Genomic DNA, 22009 nt, shown 5'->3' on the forward strand with positions numbered 1-22009 from the left:
GGTTGACGAAAAAAAAGCGCATTCCCACCTGAAGTAATGCAAATGATCCTCATTGCACAACCCACTGAACGGATTTATCTGCAGCGTGTAGTTATCCATCGCCGAGTACTCGAATAGCCCGTAGTAAGGATTGAACATCTCCTTGGACAGCAGGTAGAACCACTCGCGAGCCAGTCCACCGTAGTCCAGTCCTGCCTCGCCCTCGAACTCGATCCACAGTTTGGTCTTGAGTAGGTCCACCTTCGTGATCGAGTTTATGATGCGATAGGAATCCTCCAGGATCGACGCTCGGCGAATTTTGATTTCGATCTTGTTCGGGACGTTAGCCTGTGGGAGTAAATCAGGTTGATATAAAAAAAACAGGTGATTCATTTTGTTTTTCCTAACTTGATTTTTGTTTTTTGGGAAGAACGTCTCATGGAAGGACTTAACCCTACCAGGAAAATCCGTCGAATCGTTCGGCGTTATTACAAAAAATTGAGGCACGAATGGAAACTTGACGTAGGAATTTGAGAACAATTGCTTTTGGATTGAATTTTTGTAACTGTACAGAAATCCGTAAATTCAACTCATTCAATACCTTCAACGGTGGCCCTATAAAAACCGTTTGTTATATGGTACCTGAATTTCAAACGGGTTGTAAGAGCTGTAGTATAGTCAGTAAGAGTAATGATCAGTCAGATAGATATTCCAATATAAACAAGAAAAACTCGATATTCTCTGGTTTTTTTCTACCGTTGTTCGTAAATGTACATACAAATCCTTATTGACAAAACCTTCCCAGCAGGAAAATAATCGATCTGTCGCCTTTTTCCTTTCGTTTATTCAATTTAGCTGAATACGATAAGAAGCCATCATCTTACAGAGCATTCTTAAACTTTAAGTTTAAAAATTAAAATTATGTTTAAGACCTTACTGTAAGATGTAAGATTAAAACCTTAAATAGCTAGCTTGCCTTGGCGATATTATCCTTGTCTGAAACATATCCTGTGGTGAGTCAACTCAATATAACAACTTTCTAATAGAAACTATATCAACGTTCAATTTAAACCAGGCTCTCGTTGAAAATTTGATAATAATAGAGTCATCGTCAATGTCATCCCCTCTTCTTTGATTCGAATAAGTGCTCACCATCAGCAAATGTAGAATAATTCTAAATATGCATCGACTCACCTTGTCCAGTTCACTTTTATGAACGGCTCAGTCGCTGATCGTTCACCTAAATGAACCATGTTTTTTTTTTAACCGTTATTTCGTTCTTTCGTTCAGCGATATCGATATCGGTATCAAGAACAACCACTGAATGTTAGCTGGAACCCAACAAACATAAGCAGCTTTACAGCTATTGATGATAGGTACGACACATTTTAATTTGCACGGATTTTTTTGATAATTACTGGGGATAGAAAAGAGGCTATTTCTCGAATTTGGAAATCATAATAATACGTTTCACGCCAGTTAATGCTGTTTGTCATACTTTGATTCAATTTGTTTTCCCACTAGAAGATTATTTGTTTTCTCATTCTGATCCGTTCTAAACGGAAGAATTTTAATTGGAATTATAAGTTTCTAGCAATAATTTGTTTTGGTAACATGTGTAGGACAAACCTGCCGTCGATGGTAACATATCGAACAGATTGCGAGAGCTATAAAAGCAAATGAACACAAACGCAATGAATTAGAGGCAAATGAACTGAAATGTTTAAAGCCTCTTTAATTCAACATCGTCGTCGTCACAATGGATTCCTCAAAGCTGGATGGGAAGAAATTTTCCAACTGTGAAAGCTGTGGCGAGTGGCAAACGCAATAGCTAAAAAGGAAGGTTTAACCGAACAAGATGGGAATATCGAGTGATAACAAAAACACAACACCAAAGGTTCTTCTCAGAACCATCAACATATTCATAAAGAGTAAACAGTAAACTAATCCATTTTTCAGGTAGATAGGTAGGTATTCAAAAAAAATAGGTAGGTAGGTAGAAGAAAATAAAACAATATATTTAAAATATATATTTAACAAAAGCTGTCCCCTTTGTATAGTCCTACGTCACTCCGGTTATGTCCCCGACATTACCCACCCGTCTTTTTTCTTTGATTTCATTCTTCTTACAATCAGTATATTTATCCCTTTCTGATTTCATTCTCTATACTGATAAAAATATGACACTGAGACATATCACGAGGGTAGGCTGATGAGTAATGCCCACGTGCTTGTAGAAGACGAACGCAGGGGTACTTCGATATAACGTCCATTTCACTTTCAAAATAATACGTTGTATCGAATTGTACGTTGTATCGAAGCATAATAAAGAACCCAGGAACATGCTTTATATTACTTTATTGTGTTGCTGTTTGAGTAAGGCTAATAAATAAAGATGAAATAGTTCAACTATAAGATGAAGCCAACCTTTTTCATGATGTTTCCCTTCATATTATAGATTAAAGTTCGATTCATTAAGAATCCGGAATCAAAAAAAAAACAACTGTATCTCGAGATTTGTTAAAGTTACAAAGAATATTTTTATATCAGAATACAGATAATTTAGTGTTTTTCCAGAATTATTGAAAAATTTATTCCATCACGGTTTTGATGAATTTTCGTACTTTTCTTCGAGTACCTCCATCGAAGCTTGGACTTTCTGTGGGTCATCCACAGCGATCATTTTATTCCACGATTCCTTCATGTCTGCAGCATCCCGATTCACTTTGTCACCCTTCTTCATTTCCTCTTGACAATCGGCCAATATTTTTCGATTGGGCGGAATCGGATGAATTGAGGTTTTTTCAATGTAATCGATTTCATTGTCACGGTACTACTGAAGCACCTTTCGGATTTAGTGGCATTTTGCCAAATGTGGCCAAAACTTTACCGGACGTTTCAGCAGACACTCTATTCTATACATTTTCGAGTCCATTGTCGTGTTTGTGACGAGAACCTTGCTTTTCTGTCGACAGCTTCAAATCCCTTGCCAAATCATGAGCTTCCGGACAAATTCATCAGCGAAAACGAATATAAATTCGCTGGGAACGTCTCCTCTAGCAGTGGTCTTATAGAAATTCAGGCCTGGGAGCTAAACAAAATCCCTCTTCACGTACGTTTCGTCATCCATCAGCATGCATCCTTCGTACTTCGTCAAAACCTTGTTGTACAATTTTGGAGCGCGTCTTTCGGCAACCAGATTATGCTTCAGCGTTCTGTTTGGTTTGGTTGGCTTGCAGGCACATAAATTACGATAACCTACTCACATATGGATTCTCTGGATGGTACTTTGGTTAGAGTTGTGTTTGTAGCGATGTCGTAGTCCGAAAGTATCGGGTTTCCGTGCGGGTTTCTTAATATCTCGATACTTTCAACATCAGCTTTCGGTCGTATGTTCCACTAAGACGCGACCTTTGATTAATCGGAACAACAGTTGCTTGTTGATGAAACGTTTCAGCGCATCACACACTTTGGCCACCTCTCAACGGTTTCGCGTATCTGACCACGCTGGATTCTTAACATTGGTGCCGAGAACCAAGATTTCTTCTCTCGGCATCCATTTCAAAACAAAACGAATCAACGTAAATTTTCACGGTCGAAAAATACAGTTTTTCGAAACAATTTGCTGTCAAAATATTTGAAGTACGCCTAATACGACGACTGCTATAAAATGAACAGTGATTCCGAATTCTAACTGAATAAAACTTCAAGGGTGACCGCTTGTACCTTTATTCTTCAGCACAAGTTTTCAAGTCATATTGCAGAGCATGCCGTGCAAAAATGCAATTTTCGTATGAAAATTGTGATTATGGACTATAGTTTCAGACATGAGACTAGAATCATCTTATTCACAATGCACAATACACCGATAGATTGTTTTATGGGATTTCCGATGCTCTAATTGAAATTCGGGCACAACTTTTTTCGAACCTTCTAATTTCTCCAGCTTATAATCATTCATATTTTGAATACTTTTTTTCGTTTAGTTCGTTCTTGTTGTATTGTAAAAAGATAAAGAAACAAATAATGAAATAATGTATAGTAAAAATATTCTTTTTTATTATTAGTTCAGCTCGAAAAAACGTCCGAAATTTGAGTCTGTACACCAGAAAGACTAGAATAAGACTTTTTAGGTTGGATTCCGAAATTACAGTAGACTTATCAAAAGTATCGTCACATTAAACAGCATATAAGCAACGATGAATCTCACTAGAATTCACTCTCTCACTCTCGCGTTGACATAGCACTATAAAACGACGCCACACTTTCACTACTCAAAACGAACTGAATGAAAGCAGCGCCTTCAAACTGCGCAGGAGTGCAGAGGAGAAATAATACTTCCACAATCCACCAGGCACGCTAATGGAGATTTTTTAGTTGAAACATGTGAGCCTTATTTATCAGACTCGCATTTCTGCTTCGAGCGCCGCTACCATTATCTAAGGATTAGCAATCATAAACAAACTTCCAAGATTTAATAATTGTGGTTAACAAAGCGTGTAGCCAGCACTCAAATAGGCAAGATACTACATCTTCCAATGGGTTTTCCTCAGTGCATTGCTCAGTATTTCTAAACTTCTTCTTCTTCTTCTTTGTTTTTAAGAGGCTTTAAACTTTGCAGTTCATTCGCCTCTAGTTTGTAAACAAATTTCTTATTTTGAATTAGTTTCTTATTTTGAATCATTCCTTGCTTCATTGGTTGAGCAATAGATGTTGCATACGGCGATAGAAAATAAGCTTCCAATCTAATATCAGTAAATATATCATTCCCACTGCGCACTTCAGTTATCTGCCAATGGAACGGATTCTGATTGTAGTTTTGTTTTGGACTGGAAACTGACGCACCTCCGGAACAAACTGACTTTGGAACCATTCGCAAAATAGTTGCCGGTTCATCCATGCATTGGGTGATCCTCGATAGCACACTAAAAGTGTCGTATGTTTGGAACATCGAGGGTTCTTCGATTTTCTAATTAACATCAACGGCATACTATGAGTATCAAAAACGTACGAAAATTGCACGGAATTTATCCGGGTTCGTCAGTTTTCATTCCTGCAACGCTTTTTGGCGTGGAACTACGTCTAACCGAAATATATGGGACGAAAAAATGAAAACCTAAACACAAAACATACAGGAAAAAATGAAAGATTTCGAATGCTCATAGCTCGAACGTTTCTTAATAGATAGGAAAGATGCTTGCATTAATTAAAGGAAATATTTCTACGCATCTATCAAAATTAATTAAATGTTATTTTCCTGAGATAAGCAATTGAATAAATGTAAATGTCAAGCGCTATCTAAACACCTTAACTGCCCTATTTTGATTGGCTTGATTCACGGTTTCCCCAACACAGCCATCAAAACCAAGGTGCCCGGGGAAATTGGCATTGCAAATACATGCAAATTGAGGAAACCTTTGTTCCCATCGGAATGTGTTCCCTAACACAGCCATCAAAATAATTAGGTGTCTTACATTACATAGCGTTTGTTCAAATTTTTTACTTACACAATAAATATGTTGAAATTAAATTGAATTCGAAAATTGTGGGTGTTCAACAACATTCAACTGGGGGTCTCCGTAGCCACATTGGTTACGCGTTCGCTTAGTAAGCGATCGATCGTGAGTTCAAAACTCAGGGCCCTCATTGACCATCTTTGTGTTGTTACAGAATAGCTACGTCCATGCAACAATCATCAGCGATGGAGATCGATCCACGGTCGAAATAAGATCGATTCATCCATACAACTGCTCTGCCCTGCAGACACATCGGGCTACTGTTCTATAAATAACTCAACAATGATCAATCAACTGTCTCCGCTGTCCGGTCTAACTGGATAATGGAAGAACAGATAGAAAACTCTTACGCCTAAATGGCTATTGTGTGAATGTACCATATGTAATGGTATAGAAGGAATACTGGCGAATGGCAACTGTGTAATGTGCTAATTATAGATATGATAACCATGTGACATGTACACGATTAAAATTCGGCTCTGTTACAGCTAAAATGCTAATGAGCCTTAAATAAATAAATGGGATAAAAAAAAAACAACATTCAACCAGATGTACAGTTTGTAAATTCATGATTATTTCCGCATTTTGGACATACGCTCAATGTAGCTTTGCAATCTACAATCTTATGGCTGTATTCACAGCATTTGAAACATTTGAGAATCGTCAATCCATCAACAAATTGGATATAATTTTTTTTGGGAAACGAAGCCTTATCTTCCTTTTTCCCAATATATAACATTTACCGGTTTTCTCAGCTGCCCTTTAAGGTACTCGTATTTCCGCTTGTAATCTCTCGAATAAGGAACCGCCTGTCCAGCCACGTTCGGCATCGATAGCCGAGGATCTTCCCACTGGGTGGTCCTCGTGTCTACAAATAATCAAAAAATAAGCTCCACATCTCAGACATAAACTGTATTTCATTCATCATACTGTGATCGATGAAGAAAATCCGCCCATCCGTGTGGACCCGCTCCTCCCAGCCCTCCGGCAGCGGTGCCAGTCCATCCTCCGGCCGGCGGGCATCACTGATTGCGGGATTGTTCGAAGCGTTCGGCATCGGACTGGCTCGCCCGGTACGCGGGTCCACCCAGGATGTCTTCTTCTCATTGTGGTCGATGAAAAACACCCTTCCATTGGGAGCCAGCTGCATAGACCATCCGGCCGGCAGAACCGCCTCCAGCCCCGCGGGACTACTGCTCGATGAATCGTTCTCGTTGGAGGTGGAAGATCGCGTCGACGAACGATCATCGCCCGGATCGGTGTTATTGTTGGTGGACGAGCGCCGTCCGCCTCCCCCGCTGTCCGCTTCATCCTCCCCGTTTGCATGACTCCCGGCGGGGGTTCCGTTGCCCCGAATACTATTATCACTACCGATCGAGGAGCGGCTCAGCGAGCGTCGACTGCCCTCGTTGAGGTGCTGCAAAATTCGACTCTGAACTGTGTGATCCACTTCCTGCGATTGAAAATAAAGAAATCAACGATGCGAATAAATTAGTATTGAATTTGACATCGAAGGATCTATTCCACCACCGACAACAGCTTCTGTAGCAATACCCGCACGGAAAATCACAATGGCTAGCGACTAAGTGAAGCGAAATATACATAAACGCGCACACACAAAGACAGGCGAAGCGAATCGACCATTGTTTACCTCTCCGGTGGGCTCTTGTTCGTTCAACTCGGGAATGTCTTGCGGCGAGGGAGGAGGAGCATTCTCTGCGTCCAGAGCTTGCTCCTCCCCGTGCGGCAGGTTAATTGGCAACGGTGGAAGTCTTCTTCTTTACGCCGTAAAATGAATCGGAAATTGAGTTAATTGATTAATAGCTTGAAGTGTCCCAGAATGACTCGATAATTGACCAACCTTCGGCTGACGCCGGCACTGGAGGGATGCGCTACCGAGCAGACTCGGCTTGGGCTTCGAACCAACGCTGCCGGTAGCTGCGGTGGCGAGCTAACGCGAATCGTTGGAAGTGAACGCAACGATTCGGAGCGGAAGATAATCCCACTCTCTCGTCGGGTTGCCTCGGCGTTAGTTGATAAGCTAGCGGGGCTTGGAGAACCCCTTGGTACCACCGATCTGCTGCCATCCATGGCGAGAGATGCGACCGAACTGTTTAACGAAGCATCGAGCCGCATTGCTGCCAGTTCCGAGGTGATGCTCGCGCTACTCGACTAAACAAATCAATGGGAAAAACAAACAAACAATCGTTTTTGTTATCGCAGGATAATGGAAAAACGGAGCAGAATGAAACAACGTAGTTACTCTTTAAGTGGCGAATTGGAATGAAATGTTTTATTTACTACCGTATCCGCAGCAACGAGTATGTGTGTAGATAGAAATGGGATAAATTGTCAGGGTCGAATTTGCATCGGTGTCACACGATTGTGTAACCCGACACTCCTCCTCTAAGATACTGGTTCGATGTCTCGGTTGGATCTTTGACTTCGATGGCAGTTCGGTGTCTGTCTAGATTCACACGGTTCAACGGCTTCGTTATGATGTCGACCTCCATGCGCTCGGTTAGCATGTAACGCAGAGCAATGACTTGCTGCTGGTGTAGATCCTTCGTGAAAGCGTACTTTGTATCCATGTGTTTGGAACGTCTCTCAAGACCCTGGAATTCGAAGATCTTTATGCACGACTGGTTATCTTCCCATACGATGATAGGTTTGGCTTGAGCTTGCTGTAAGTCGTTCAGTAGTTTTCGAAACCACATCAGCTGCTGACATCCGTCCGCCGAAGCTACGGATTCGGCCTCCGTCGAGGAAAGGGCGACACATATTTGCTTCCCCAGTCGACAAGACCGCCGCCGAACTTCAGCAGAAATTCTTCTTCTTGAATGGCGTTAACGTTCCCTTGTGGAACTTTTGCCGTCTCAACGAATGCATTAACTAGCGTCATTCAATAATACTTGGTTGAGATTTCTTAAGCCAAATAACACGCCTTGAATGTATTCCGAGGGGCAATCTCTTGAATACGCGTGACCACAGTGCAAGTCGACGGAAATTTCTTTGACGAAAAATCCCCCGGCCAGAACGGGAATCGAACCCGAACACCCGGCATGATAATTCGAGACGCTAACCACTCGGCCACGGGTGCACTACTTCAGCAGAAATGCGGAATGCGATTTTCTGTCCCCTTCGTCACCGGCCAAACCAGCGTCCACGATACATCTCCATTTCGCCGTATCCGGATCCCATGTGCAGACGATGGTTCTTTGCAGTCTTCAGATATCGAAGGACTCTCTTGGCTTCGGTCCAGTCGCGGTTTGTTGGGTTTGTAGCTTTCCTTTCCTGAAACGGATACGCAAATGTCCGGCCGAGTGTTGACCGCAACGTATAGCAAACAGCCTACCAGACTACGGAATGACGTGTTTGTAGGCAATGCACACTCCTCTTTTTCTTGAGGTATCCGGGATAGGCGTTCTTAATATCGGGGTGCTTGACCACCATCTGCTGCTTACTGGCCAAAACGATGACTGTTCAAAAAGTCGTTTGACGTACGACGGGAGCGAATACCTCGTCGTAGTCTTGGCCGAATTTCTGTGCGAATCCCTGGGCGACTAGTCGTGCTTCGTGCACCACCACTCATTCCTGTTCGTTCTCCTTCTTCTCAAACGTCCACTTACAACCAGTCTTCCATGTTTCACAAAAAACACTGCGTCCGGAATAAACATGTCCACGCTGCTGTTCAAAGTTTTGTGTTTGAGTACAAACATGATTTTTTCGTACCTATGTTAGAAAATGTGACATGTTTGTATTCGTGGTATGTTTGGACATACGATGTTTAATCCCAATGTTTCACATGATGTTCGAACATGGTGTACAGTTTCTCTTGCATTTTCACCCCAAGCACCGACAGTGCGTAGAGTAGAAGAAGCGATTCGGACACCACACCACCACCACTCAACGCGTGGTGTGTTGGTATGTTGACATGGAAAAAATGCTTTCCTTTCATGACAATGGGTGCTTCATCAAAAATATTGGGCAAATAAAATAAACCTCTTTTTCTGTTCTGAACAAAATAAACATCGATTGATATGAGAGTTTTTCACATTTGATATCATTATTTAGTGCACGCATCAATTTATATATTGATTTCATGTAACATTCGCTATTATTAGCTATTTGAACAAATACTAAAATTAAATTATTCAGCAGTGACATGTTAGGCGTGACGCTAACCACTCGACCACGGGAGCAACAATTTTGGCTGGATCTTTGAATACAAATGGCCAATACTGCTTGTTCGCGACGATCGCGACCCGAGCTATAAAACGAGCAGAGAAGAAGAGAAGAAAGGATAATGCAATCGCATGCAAACATAGCATATGCAGTGCAGTGTAAGTGTAGCTTTTAGTTTTTTCCTTCATTCAGTTTGTGATAACATCGAGAAATTAATGGTGTGTTTTAGCCGCTGAAATTTCTCTGCTGGTTCTGCTGTGTGCCGCTGAAGGTTGCATCTAAAACTAATTTTTGGGTATTTATTTTTTTGGTCAGCATTTGTACGACGTCGCCCGCTATGCAGTCGGCTCCCCAGACTTTAATTGCCAACATGCACGCAAAAAAAATAGAAAGCTTCTTTCTATTCAGAGAATGTTTTCTTTGAACGAAACCAAGGATTATTTAATCAGACTTGCAAAATGTGCATGAACGATCTATAAACTTTTACTTAGTCGCGGCAATACATACACACACTCTTTACAGATACACGGGCCAAAGGTTGTGCAGTCCACTGATGATTCAACAAGAGCCAAAGGTTGTACCGCTCATGACAACTCTACACGAGCTGATGATTGCGCCGGCTAGTGATCATTCTATCCTGGATTCCTCGAGTCGAAAAAGACGCACCACGCTAGATATGGGGTGCTGATTAGGGGGTCGTTGCTGATTAACGGTCAGCTGCATCCCAATAGGAAGTGTCCCATGTCGGGCACACGTACAGAGCACTGAAGACTGCAACATCCCAATTATGAGAACACTTGTAATACGAACCTCGAGCCAACCGCGAGTAATCGGTTACATATTACTAACATAGTTGTAAGCAAACATTGTCAAAATATTGAACTCCCGGCCCCGTTAGGCTGACGCCATATGAGCCTTAATAAAAATATATATTTTGGTGCATGAACTTATAGCCTCTTAGGCAGATGATATAGTAAACGCGAAGCGAAGCGTTGCGGAAAAGCGAATTGAACAAACGCGAACTATGACATAGTGAAAGTGTTTACACGCGCGTTCTTGATGTAAACATTGATCGTAGGGGCTTGTTTGTGTTGTAGTTGTTTTTTATTCGCAGTGTTCGAAATGGATTCGTCGGACGAGGAATATGTTGCCTCTCCGGGCACTATTGATTTTATTTTTAAAAAGGAACGGAAATTCGCTGTGCATCCCATGAACCGGAATAGACGAAGGGATGGGAAATTCTATCGGCTGTATCCGGAGCTAAGGCAGTACCCGGACAAGTTCAAATCTTACACAAGAATGATAATCGAAACCTTTGATATGGTTTTGAGTTTGATTGTAAACGTATTTCTGCACCAGACCTTGCACATCCATCCGAAAGTCCATTTTATCCTCCGGCTTAAGCTTGCGGACATGCGGAAGCAAGCTCTCAAAAAAGGCTGCATCTTCATCGTCGTCGATCGGGCTGGGCTTTCGGCTTGCCTTGCTTTCTAGAAGCTTGAGCTTCCGCGCCTCGATTTCAATGAGCTGCTGCTGAGCAGTTCGCTTTGTGGGTCTGTTCGATGGGTGATGGAAATTGGGCTCACTTATATTGGAGTGATCTGCATACTCCGATGCTCTGGATGCTTCCGGATCCGCAACACTATCCTGTCCCCCAACCTCTTGGCATTCCTGACTATCATCCTCATTTTCGCCGTCTTTATTATTTCCCCCACCAGGAACAGCATCGACTCGTAGTAGGGCCAGGAAGTGTGGGACTCAAAATTTAGTGGGCCTGCGTCACCGGATCATCCTTCCGGGACCTTCCGCAACTCCTTTCCGAAGGTATCCCGGACACTTTTCCACTTTTTTTAGCAGCATCCGCTGAAAAGTAAATACACTGTTTGGATGAGCCATAAAATATTTTTATTTACAACTTACAAGTAACATCTTCTCCCAGCTCAGTGGAAACTTCTCTCCACAGCTTTTCCACAACCGATTTGTTACGATAAAGTTTCGTTGTTTTATCCCACAAGGGCTTCTTCGCAAACACGGAATAAATTAAATTTTCCGCATCGATTTCCATTTCCGAACACTGTCAGCAAAACAAAACAAACAAAACACTGCCCAGTCGAAGCACCTCTAGCGTTTACACGCGTCAAAACACAACTCGAACTGCTTCGCCGCGTCTGACGGCCCGTTCGCAACGCTTCGCGTCGCGTTCGTTATACCAGGTAGACGCGATTCGCACACATTTTCATCAAAAGTGCTTTGACGCAAGCAGACGCAAACGCGTTCGCTCTCGCAAACGCATTCACTATGTCATCAGCCTTAGTTCGTGCAATTTTTGAAATGCGAACTAAATTTCAAGTTCGTTTCTGTGAAAAAGTATTCTACGAAGAAATGTTTTGGGATGAATAATTTCTTTCCGTGTATGAAAAGAAACGAAACGAAAGCAATGAATACTGCGACTTCGGGTGGTATGTTTGTACATGATGTTCTTGAATTATAAACATCGTGTTTATTTTCACATGTCTATGTTTGTGTATCATTGTTCGTGTTGGGGATAGGCACTCAACACTAGCGAGAATCATGTTCGAATTCAAACAAAAACATGCAATTTTCACATCGCGTGGACATGTGTAAGTGTTTTTCGGACGACTGCTTACAACCTACCGCCTTTCGACCTGGAGGCATTTGTACAAGCTCCCAAGTACCATTTTTTGTCCTTCATTGCGGCTTCCCAGGCAGCTACCTCCGGACTGTTGATTGCGTCGGAGTAGTTTTGGCGTTCTTCGTTTACGTGCTTCGTTACGTTGGTGACATCGTCGAATCGTTGGGGCGGGAATCCTTTCATAAGTCGTACAGATCACCTTGGTTGTTGACTTCCTCTCCAAGTAGAGTATCTTCATCGCTGAAACCGTAGAAATCCTCCTCCGAATGGCTGCCAACCTCGCTTTCCTCCTCAGCATTTTCTGCAGTCTCCGGTTGTGTTTTGGGTTCATTCGAGATGTATCGTGGCAGAAAATCAAACGCCCCCTCCTTACCTTGATTGATTCCTGTCGGTTCAACCGTTAGAATGGTAACATTGCCGCTCTCGAGAAACTTGACGTCGCGGTTCACATGGATTCTCCGTGTGGCTGTGTCGAGGAAACGATAGACTTTGTGTTCGTTTGAATAGCCAACAAAAAACAATTTCTGTGCGGTGACATCCAGCTTCTTTCTCTTTGCATTGGGAATGTGGACCCACGCTGTGCAACCGAAGATTCGCAGGTGGTCGACCTTGGGTTTTACACCGTTCCAAAGTATGGTGTAACGCCGATTGGTTTCGTAAGCAAGACGTTTTGAAGATATACGGCCGTGTTGATCCCCTCTGCCCAATATCGCTGATCCAGTTGTGCATCGAATAGCATGCACCGTACCATTTCGAGAAGCGAGCGGTTCTTCCGTTCCGCCATCCCGTTCTGTTGCGGACTGTAACCGGCGGTGTACTAGACTGAGACCACCGTTTCCGGTTTCACTCCCGGCTCTACCAAAACACCAAAGATCCTCCCGCCAAGCAGCAACTCTTGAAGCGCCAGGTTTGATAGTTGCTGTTATGCAGCTTTTGCAGCGAAAATCTTTTTCCTTCCATCACTTCTCGCGATAATTATCCGTTTAATAAAATCAATTTTACTCCACTGCTGGGCCCATAACCCATCGCAGGATAATGATAAACGGAGCAGAATGCAAAAGCGTAGTTACTCTCTAAGTGACGAAAATGGAATGAAAATTTTTATTTAATACCGTATCCATAGCAACGAGTATGTGTGTAGAAATGTGTAGAAATGGGATAAATTGTCAGGGTCGAATTTGCATCGGTGTCACACGGTTGTGTAACCCGACTTTTGTAACGTGCAAAATCAAGAAAAACAATTTCAAACAGGAAGGAGAAGAACAACTACAGGCAAACAATAATTTCCAGCGAAATACTCTTTCAAGCACACCACCTCATCATCGCAGTCGTAATCCAAAGCAACGCTCAGTGCGTCAACACCGAACTCGTCTTCCTGTGGGGGCACCATTGTAGCCAACCGTTGTTCCTCCTGGCCATAATCCTCTTCGATGAAGAGTGACGACTGTGTCTCTACAGCTTGATCATGCGTTAGTTCGGTACGTTGCGAAAGCTGTGATCCATCCTCTTCATCCTCGTTAGTCAAACTTATCGATTCATTGTCGATGCTTAAAGTGTCGGTGTCCTTCTCGCGAGAAGGAAGTTTTTTCGATAACGAAAACAAAACAAAATCCAAAAAATGCGAACGAAATCGAATGGCCGGCATGCGTTAAAACGTAAGAAAGAAATTAGGAAAAAAATATTCATGCAAACTGATCGAAGGGTTCCGTTTTTTAAAGAATCATCCGACTTAACCAGGAAATATGTGAAATTGTTTGAAATAATTACCGTTATGTTATCATCCACACTGATGTGAACGCGTCTCTGGAAAGCGGCGGCCATATCATTGTCTTGCGTCGATTGACTCAGGCTGGAAGAGAGAAGAATTTATGTTCAGCACCAAAAACCATCGACCGCAATTTATGTGACGCAAGCTTACGCGGCAGTCGGTCGCTCCCACTGCGTTGACCGGGCCAAGTGATTCACGTAGTAGGTGCGTCCATTAGCATCCTGTCGTTCCTCCCAGCCGGAAGGAAGAGTTTCTGCGGCCCCCACTTCCGTGTTCTACACAAAACATTTGAAGCGCATAAATTAGAAAAGTCCAATCAGAGCGTTTACTGTTCTCTCGATCGCTTACAGTGGGTATGGAATTGGTTGGCTCAATAATTTCCCAATCTATCTCCTCGGGTGTATTCTGATCCTGGATGTAGGCGTGATACAGCTCCAGCTGTCCTCGCACCTTGGACCGAGCACTACAAAGGGAAATGCTATTAGTTACTGTACCTTGAAAGTTAAATTTCCTTAATCTCGCTCATATATGCGATAGATTGAAACCAGAAAAAGACATCGCAACTAATAAAAACAAAGGAAAAACATAATGATAATTAACCAACTGTAGCTTCAACCTTGCAGTGCTAATTGGATTATCACAATAAATATACAAACTAATGATTCGTTAACGAACAGGTTCCCTCAAAAACACAACCAACCAATCAAAACTAAACAAAAAGGGAGAAATAAATCAGAGAACTTAAATTAACAAACTAAATCAAATAAAAAATAAACATAAGCAACCCAACCTACCCTACTGACCTGCGTGGCCGCAGAGGGTAACTTTTGATCGGAACCTGGGTGTCCTCGGTTTCCTTTGGCAGCTGGGCCAGCGACAACTCGACCATCCCGAGGAAGTCATCCCTCGTCAGTCGGTTCTCGTCGAACACCTGGAGCACCAGCTTGTGCTCGTTCGGTTTCACCCGGAAGATAAACTCCTCGTTCCATTTTGGGTTCAGGGTTTTTTTCTTGGTCTTCGTCAGCACCGAATCGATGTTCTCGTCGCCGGTGATTGTGTTCAGGTCGATCCGGACGTAGGGATCACTTGTTTTCGGCGTTGAATAAAAAAAAGTTTTTACAGGCATAAAAAATGTTGAGCTGAAACAAACCTGGCCCCAAATATATCCTTCTTGGCAAGTTGATGACCCGCAATTACTTTCACTCGAAGCCGATTGCAAGATCCTTCTTCATTCTGAAAAAAAAAGATAAAATATGTCAGATACAATGACAACGATGTCTGCAGATGAGGATTAAGAACATATTTTAGAAGAATGTAAATCCTTCGTTTAGATATTTTCATCGAATTTCGTTTCATTCAAAGCAGTGACCATCGCTTTCCATTACCAATATTGAGTCTCTGCCCTATAGGGAACATTGTTCTATGGACAGAATACAACAAATACAACAAAATGAAGACAGCTCAAAAAGGACCTTTCCTTCTTCGGATTTTACGATTAGCAACACATTTGGACTTCCTTTTTGACGTAGAACTACGTCTTACATTATGGGAGCCAAATCAGAAAACAGGTCACGTTTTTATGAAATAAAGTTAACGTTAATAACTATTTTTGCTGCGAACGGATTTTAATGATTTGCATACCAATCGAATCGAAAATTTTCTAAGATTTGTTTGATATGGTAAACATTACAATCCCATAGTCTGTATATGGTTTAAATTGATGAAATTTGGAAGCATTCCCATTTCCCCATACATTTGTTCTGTCCATTTGTGTGCTTTCCCGAACAGAGCTGCCAATAACGGGCAACTTATGCAGCCGCTAGAATAGAAACAACGAAAGGGGGGGGGGGTGTATTGTTAGCGAAAAGAGAATATTTGCGAAGTAAACTCCACAAACTTGCATAGTAAATAGGCTGTCGCTAGCGTATAAGTATTGCATCTCCTCTGAGGAAAATTCTCTGAAATACTCAGTGCAATGCGTGCATTGATATAAAGAAACAAATTGCGACATATGACCAATTAGTGTATTGTTCTCGCAAAGGCAAGAAAGAATCGTTGCTTCTCGAAATTATTTCCACAAAACCACGCAAGCCATTACAACTTTTCAGAGTCCCCGGAACTTTTTACTCAAAAGTTATTTATGGAATTTTGACGTATTCGCAAATAATATCCGAAATGATAAACCAACAAATTAAAATTGTGTAGTCCTACGTCCTAAGCAGTCGTGTCTGAGGTACAACCCCTCGAATTTTTTTATTAATATAGATAGGAATGCGTTATTCCGCCTGAAAATCCATTTCCACCTTCAAACAAAGATCAATTTCGTTAGCGCAAACATCGAATGGACTAAAATCGCTTATCATGATGTAATTTTCTAACATATGGGTATTCAATTTACCGAATTTCCCTAACTTCCTTCAGAGTTTTCCGATTTTTCTATCCGCTATATTGATCTATGGGCCAAGACGAATACATAAAAATAAAGATGGCTCAAATCGGACGATTCCTTCCTCGGGTTCCGCGCTTAGCAACACATTTGGCTTTACATTTTTATTTATATAGATATAGAAGATAGAAGATATAGGAGTGCGTTATTTCACCTGAAAATCAACGCTTATCATGATGTAAACATAAAACATATTTTCCATATTTTACATATTTTTTTACATATTAAAACAAATTTTCTTTGAAGCTGAAATATATTCAGAGAGTTATCATTTATCTTCAGTACACTTATTTTCTCTTACATTTTAGCTTGCACTTTCCGGAAGAAATATTTTTCCATCCTCCAATCTGAATCTCGAATTCAATTTTCAATCTGCGATAATTCAACAATAAATTCCAATTCATATTCCATACTACCATACATATTATTTATCGCTTTCCTCACGCCTATTGCAATATCGTTCTAATCCTTCTAATACCCATACTATCCACTATAAATCTTTTTACTTCTATCATTCACTTCACAAACTTCACTTTTTCATTTGGTTTGTTTGTTTTTATGTCATTACTATCCCGTCCCACTCTCTTTGGATGTCAGTTGCCAGCTTAATAGGGTTCCCGGGACTCACCAATTCAACCGTCTGAGCTGCCGTCTATTGCACGATGGGCTCGACAACACCGACCTTCCTTCAGTTTTCCGAAAATTTCCCGATTTTGCTCTTCATAACGTTGATCTACGGACAGAGACGAATACATCAAAATAAAGATGGCTCAAATCGGACGATTCCTTCTTCGGGTTTCGCAACACATGTGGCCTTACATTTTTATTTAGATAGATGATATTACATCCCATTAAGGGATTGGATCTTTTTTTACAACATTGTTCCGTCAATGAACTCGGTCCATTGCTGCAGTTCTCCAAATCCCGGACGCACCAATTTATGCCAAATCTTGCTCCACCTGGTCAAATCACCTTGCTCGCTGGGCTCCTCTTCTTCTTGTTCCCACCTGTTGCGATCAGTCCGTCCTGCTAGCATGTATTTAGTTTTAGACGCATTGAGCCCAAATCCAATCAACTCTGCCTCGTGTTTCAATCGCGTATACAAGTTCTTCCGATTATGTCCACGTCGTAGGCGAAGCAGATAAACTGACTGTATTTGTTGAAAATCGTGCACGGCATAATAAAGCCAGCTCTCCGCATAACACCTTCCAAAGCCACGTTGAAGAGCAAACAGTCCATAGCCTTGTCCTCCGTGAGTCTCAAACGATTCCGACAGATCGCCTGAGATCCGCACATCGTTCATCGTTGTCGGAATCAGTCTTGTCAGTTTTCGGAGAATGTTGTGTTCGTCCATAATTCTCCATAGCTTTCATGGTGCGTAGGAACCTGATACTCGTGGCATATTTGGAGGACCTGCCACAGAGTAAAAATCTGATCGGTCATCGAGCAAGCGTTCTCTATCTCCGTGCAGGCGGCGTGAGTCTGATTTTTACTATTGGCGATAGACGGCGAACGAGAATCTGAGACAGAATTTTGTAGGCATCATTCAGGATCATGTGCACGGTAGTTCCCATAATCCAGCTTGTCACCTTTTCTATAGATGGGACAGATTACTTCATCTCCTTTCCACTCCTCCGGTAGCTGTTCTGTGTCCCAGATCCTGACTATCAACCAGTGTTGCTCTTGCAACCGGAATTTCCAAAATGATAATCAACACAGTTTTTATGTACAGGTTAGATTATAATTTTCCTACGAATATATACATAATTTATTAGTTTAATAGTTGTTGCATGTAATTCATTCCGCTTACGTTTAGTTCCTTCTAATAATTCACGATAAAGTAATAGTATAAGTAATAAGTAAGTATAAATAGTATAAGTAATATGGATAAGGTAAAATAATTTCTATAATGCTTCAGTTCAGCTTGTTGTTGTTTTTTATGTTATTGTTTAGCACAGACCAAGATCTCGACAGTGGTTCACTGGCCGGGGAGTTACAAGGTAATGGGATGAAGGTGTGCGTTGCGGGTCATGCGCAACACTCCCCCGGGTACGCTAGGCGCGCCAGGCTTACTGTTCAACGCGCCTTACATCCAGTATAGCTAGCTTGGTAACTGGTCGGTCATACATTCCGTTAGTTGTTTTCACCGTAGCTGAACGGACTATCCCATCTCTGCCAACGTGTGTCTGTATCACTATTCCTTTGGGCCAGCAGTTTCGAGGCATCTTCGGGTCAGCGATGATCACCACGTCACCTATCCTGATTGGCTTCGTGTGAGCAAACCATTTAGTCCTCCGCGTGATCTCAGGGAGATAGTCGGTAACCCAGCGCTTCCAGAATTGGTTGGCTAGGATCTGTGATGTGCACCAACTCATTCTTAGTGCAACACCACTGTCATCTAAATTAGTGAGAGGTTTCGTTCCATTAGACGAACCGAGCAGGAAGTGGTTTGGAGTCAATGCTGATGCAGATAGATCATCGATTGGTACATGAGTCAACGGCCGAGAGTTCACGATATTTTCAACTTCCGCCAACAAATTTCGAAGTACTTCTTCTGATAGTTTCCGAGGGGGTTTAATTGCCGCAAGATTCTTTTTTACACTTCCGATTAGTCGTTCCCAACTGGCACCCATTTGTGGCGATGCAGGTGGGTTAAACAGCCATTCTGTATCCGTGCTAACGAACTCTTTCATGATATTCTCTTGGTTGATTTTAGACTCGATTTCGCACAATTTGCGATTTGCACCAATAAAATTTGTTCCACGATCACTGTAAAACCTTCGTGGCACACCGCGTCTAGCGATGAAGTTGCGCAGAGCCATTATACACGAGTCTGTACTCAATGTGTAAACACATCGAAATGAATTGCACGCACAGTTAAACAGGTGGCCAACATTCCTCACCGTTTCTCTGTGCGTCGTCCTACAGTTATATCCATAGGGCCAAAATAGTCCACGCCTGTATGAGTGAACGGTCGCGAATAAGCGGACAAACGTGCCAAAGGCAGATCAGCCATGATTGGCGGATGTGGAATAGCCGTATCGTTCTTGCATTTTTGACATGCTCTACGAACCTTTGCGTAGCAAACACGTATGCGGGGTACATGATACTTCTGCCGTACTTGATTAATAACGGTTTCATGATTCTGGTGATGATATCGGGCATGGTAATGGTTAATTATGAGGGTCGTAATATGGTGGTCTCGTGGTAGTATGATTGGATTTTTGGCATCTCCTGTAGTATACATACATAAGCCGATCCGACTGCGCATTCGCAGTACTCCAAATTCATCCAACCATGGTGATAGATGATAGATTCGGCTGCTTTTGGGTACCATGTGGACAGTTTTGTCTGATCCCTGTGACGAAGATTTCAATCTAGCTATTTCGCTGGAAAATGCATCGTGTTGTGCCAAACGCACAATATATGTTTCGGCCTTCAGTAGCTCTGTTGAAGAAATTGATCCTGTGGTTTTCTGTTGATGTTCATTTTGTCTTCGACAATTTGATAGAAAGTGATAGACTAAAGCAACAATATTTACTAAACGTTTCCAGCATGAATAATTTGTGACCGAGACGATTGGATTCGGGAACGTATAGTGGAGTGAGAAACAATGGCGAAGCTCTTCGTTCGTGGTACTGATATCTACTGATGAACTCGGCCATTCTTGTTCTGAGCGCCAGAGAAATTCAGGGCCCTTGAACCATCTGCTTTCTTGGGTTAAATTGGGTTTTCCCATCCATTTAGTTCCATCGTCCGCAACGTTTAACTTCGTCGGTACCCAGCGCCACTCATGTGTCTCGGATAATTCACGTATTTCACTTGTTCTGGCCTCGACATACGGCGCATATCTTTGACGATCTGCGTGTATCCAACAAAGAACGTCTCGTGAGTCAGACCAATAAAACCGCCTTGTGATAGGGATGGAAAGCGACTTCGAAACTGTTTGTGCCAATCTAGCACCGAGTACAGCCGCTTGCAGTTCCAATCTGGGGATCGAAAGATATTTTAAGGGCGCAACTCTTGTTTTTGCAGCCGTCAAACTGCATTCGACTATATCATTTTGATCGAAACGAAGGAAAACTACAGCCGCAAACCCGTTCTCACTGGCATCCACAAATGTATGCAGTTGTATTCCGCAGTGTTCATTCAAAGTGGTTTGGGCTCTGTAACACCTTGGAATTTGGACGTTCTCGACTTGTGGTAGAATTTGCAACCACGATCGCCATTCTTCGAATAAGTCACCAGTGATCTTTTCGTCCCATTGTATTGACGTTCGCCAAATTTTTTGTAGAAGGACCTTCAAGAACATCAGAAAGTGACTGATGAGACCAAGAGGATCAAAAATCGTCATCAAAACTCTGAGAACTTCTCTCTTAGTTGGATAGCGTTGACCCTTTAGAAGAGCTTTATCGTAACGTGACCATCCAATCTTATATGTGAAGACGTCTGAGCCGGTGCACCACCACATACCTAGAATTTTCTCCGTTGCCATATCGGAGGATAAATCAAGGTTTTTTTCAGGTGTTATGTTTTCTCGTAGTGACTTCATCACTCGTTGCGAGTTGCTAATCCATCCGCGTATTTCGAAACCGCCTCTCCCATGAATCAATTTTACCTCTCGTGCCAATCGAATTGCTTCTTCTTCAGATTCAACACTCAGCAACAAATCATCGACATAATGCTTCTCAGTAATCGCCTTCACTGCCGCGGGATACTTCTTTGAAAAGCGCTCTGCGTTGTTATTTTTTATATACTGAGCGCAGCTTGGTGAGCAACATGCTCCAAAGGTCATGACGCGCATAACATAAACGCCTATTTCACCGTTTCCGTCACGCCAAAGAAAACGTTGACATTGTTGGTCTTCTTCCCGGATTAACACTTGATGGAACATCTCTCGTATATCGGCTGTGATTCCCACTCGTTGTTCTCGGAATTGAAGTAAAATGGTGATAAGAGAACACATCTGATCCGGACCTGTCAAGAGCGTAGAGTTCAGTGACACTCCAAAGGATGTGGCCGCAGCATCCCACACCAGTCGTACCTTGGCTGGTTTATTTGGGTTCGTCACCGGAAATACTGGTAGATACCAAATTCGGGGGAATGGATGATTGAGTTCGTCCATCTGAAGTTTTCGTATGTATCCTTTATTTAAGTAATCATCGATTTTACGGTTCAAAGAAACCGCAAGTGTTGTGTCTTTCTTCATTCGTCTTTCAAGACAGTGAAATCGATTCAGTGCCATTGTATAGCTATCCGGTAATCGAACGTTTTCATAGCGCCAAAGGAGACCTGTCTCATATCGGTCTCCTTTGAGCTTGGTAAGAGAATTAAGGAGATCAAGTGCTCTTTTTTCATCATAGGTTTGCAGTGCATTGCACGTACGCATAACGCCAAGGCTATCAATTGCGAAATAATTTTTCATAGATTGATGAAGATTTTCGTCTGATTGTTCATCACAA

The 22009-nt window shown here is 42.2% G+C and overlaps 1 protein-coding gene across 5 annotated transcripts in view; it reads right to left on the reverse strand.

The window, feature by feature from the left end:
• LOC129762245 (E3 ubiquitin-protein ligase Nedd-4-like) overlaps positions 1–22009 on the reverse strand; it is a 28631-nt gene that overhangs the window by 1849 nt on the left and 4773 nt on the right. Inside the window, exons 2-12 of one of the 5 annotated variants that reach the window (XM_055760342.1) lie at positions 15252–15334; positions 14905–15186; positions 14450–14564; positions 14252–14376; positions 14101–14182; positions 13649–13897; positions 7357–7667; positions 7147–7273; positions 6426–6948; positions 6239–6363; positions 29–327 (exon numbers count right to left, since the gene is read on the reverse strand). In XM_055760342.1, the coding sequence (XP_055616317.1) occupies positions 29–327; positions 6239–6363; positions 6426–6948; positions 7147–7273; positions 7357–7667; positions 13649–13897; positions 14101–14182; positions 14252–14376; positions 14450–14564; positions 14905–15186; positions 15252–15334 (2321 nt within the window). Of the gene's footprint in view, positions 1–28; positions 328–6238; positions 6364–6425; positions 6949–7146; positions 7274–7356; positions 7668–13648; positions 13898–14100; positions 14183–14251; positions 14377–14449; positions 14565–14895; positions 15187–15251; positions 15335–22009 lie in introns of all 5 variants that reach the window. The other 4 variants (XM_055760332.1, XM_055760324.1, XM_055760351.1 and 1 more) reach the window with 4 other exon arrangements.

The sequence above is a fragment of the Toxorhynchites rutilus genome, chromosome 1 (genome assembly GCF_029784135.1).
Source record: "Toxorhynchites rutilus septentrionalis strain SRP chromosome 1, ASM2978413v1, whole genome shotgun sequence".
Classification (NCBI taxonomy): Eukaryota; Metazoa; Arthropoda; class Insecta; order Diptera; family Culicidae; genus Toxorhynchites; species Toxorhynchites rutilus.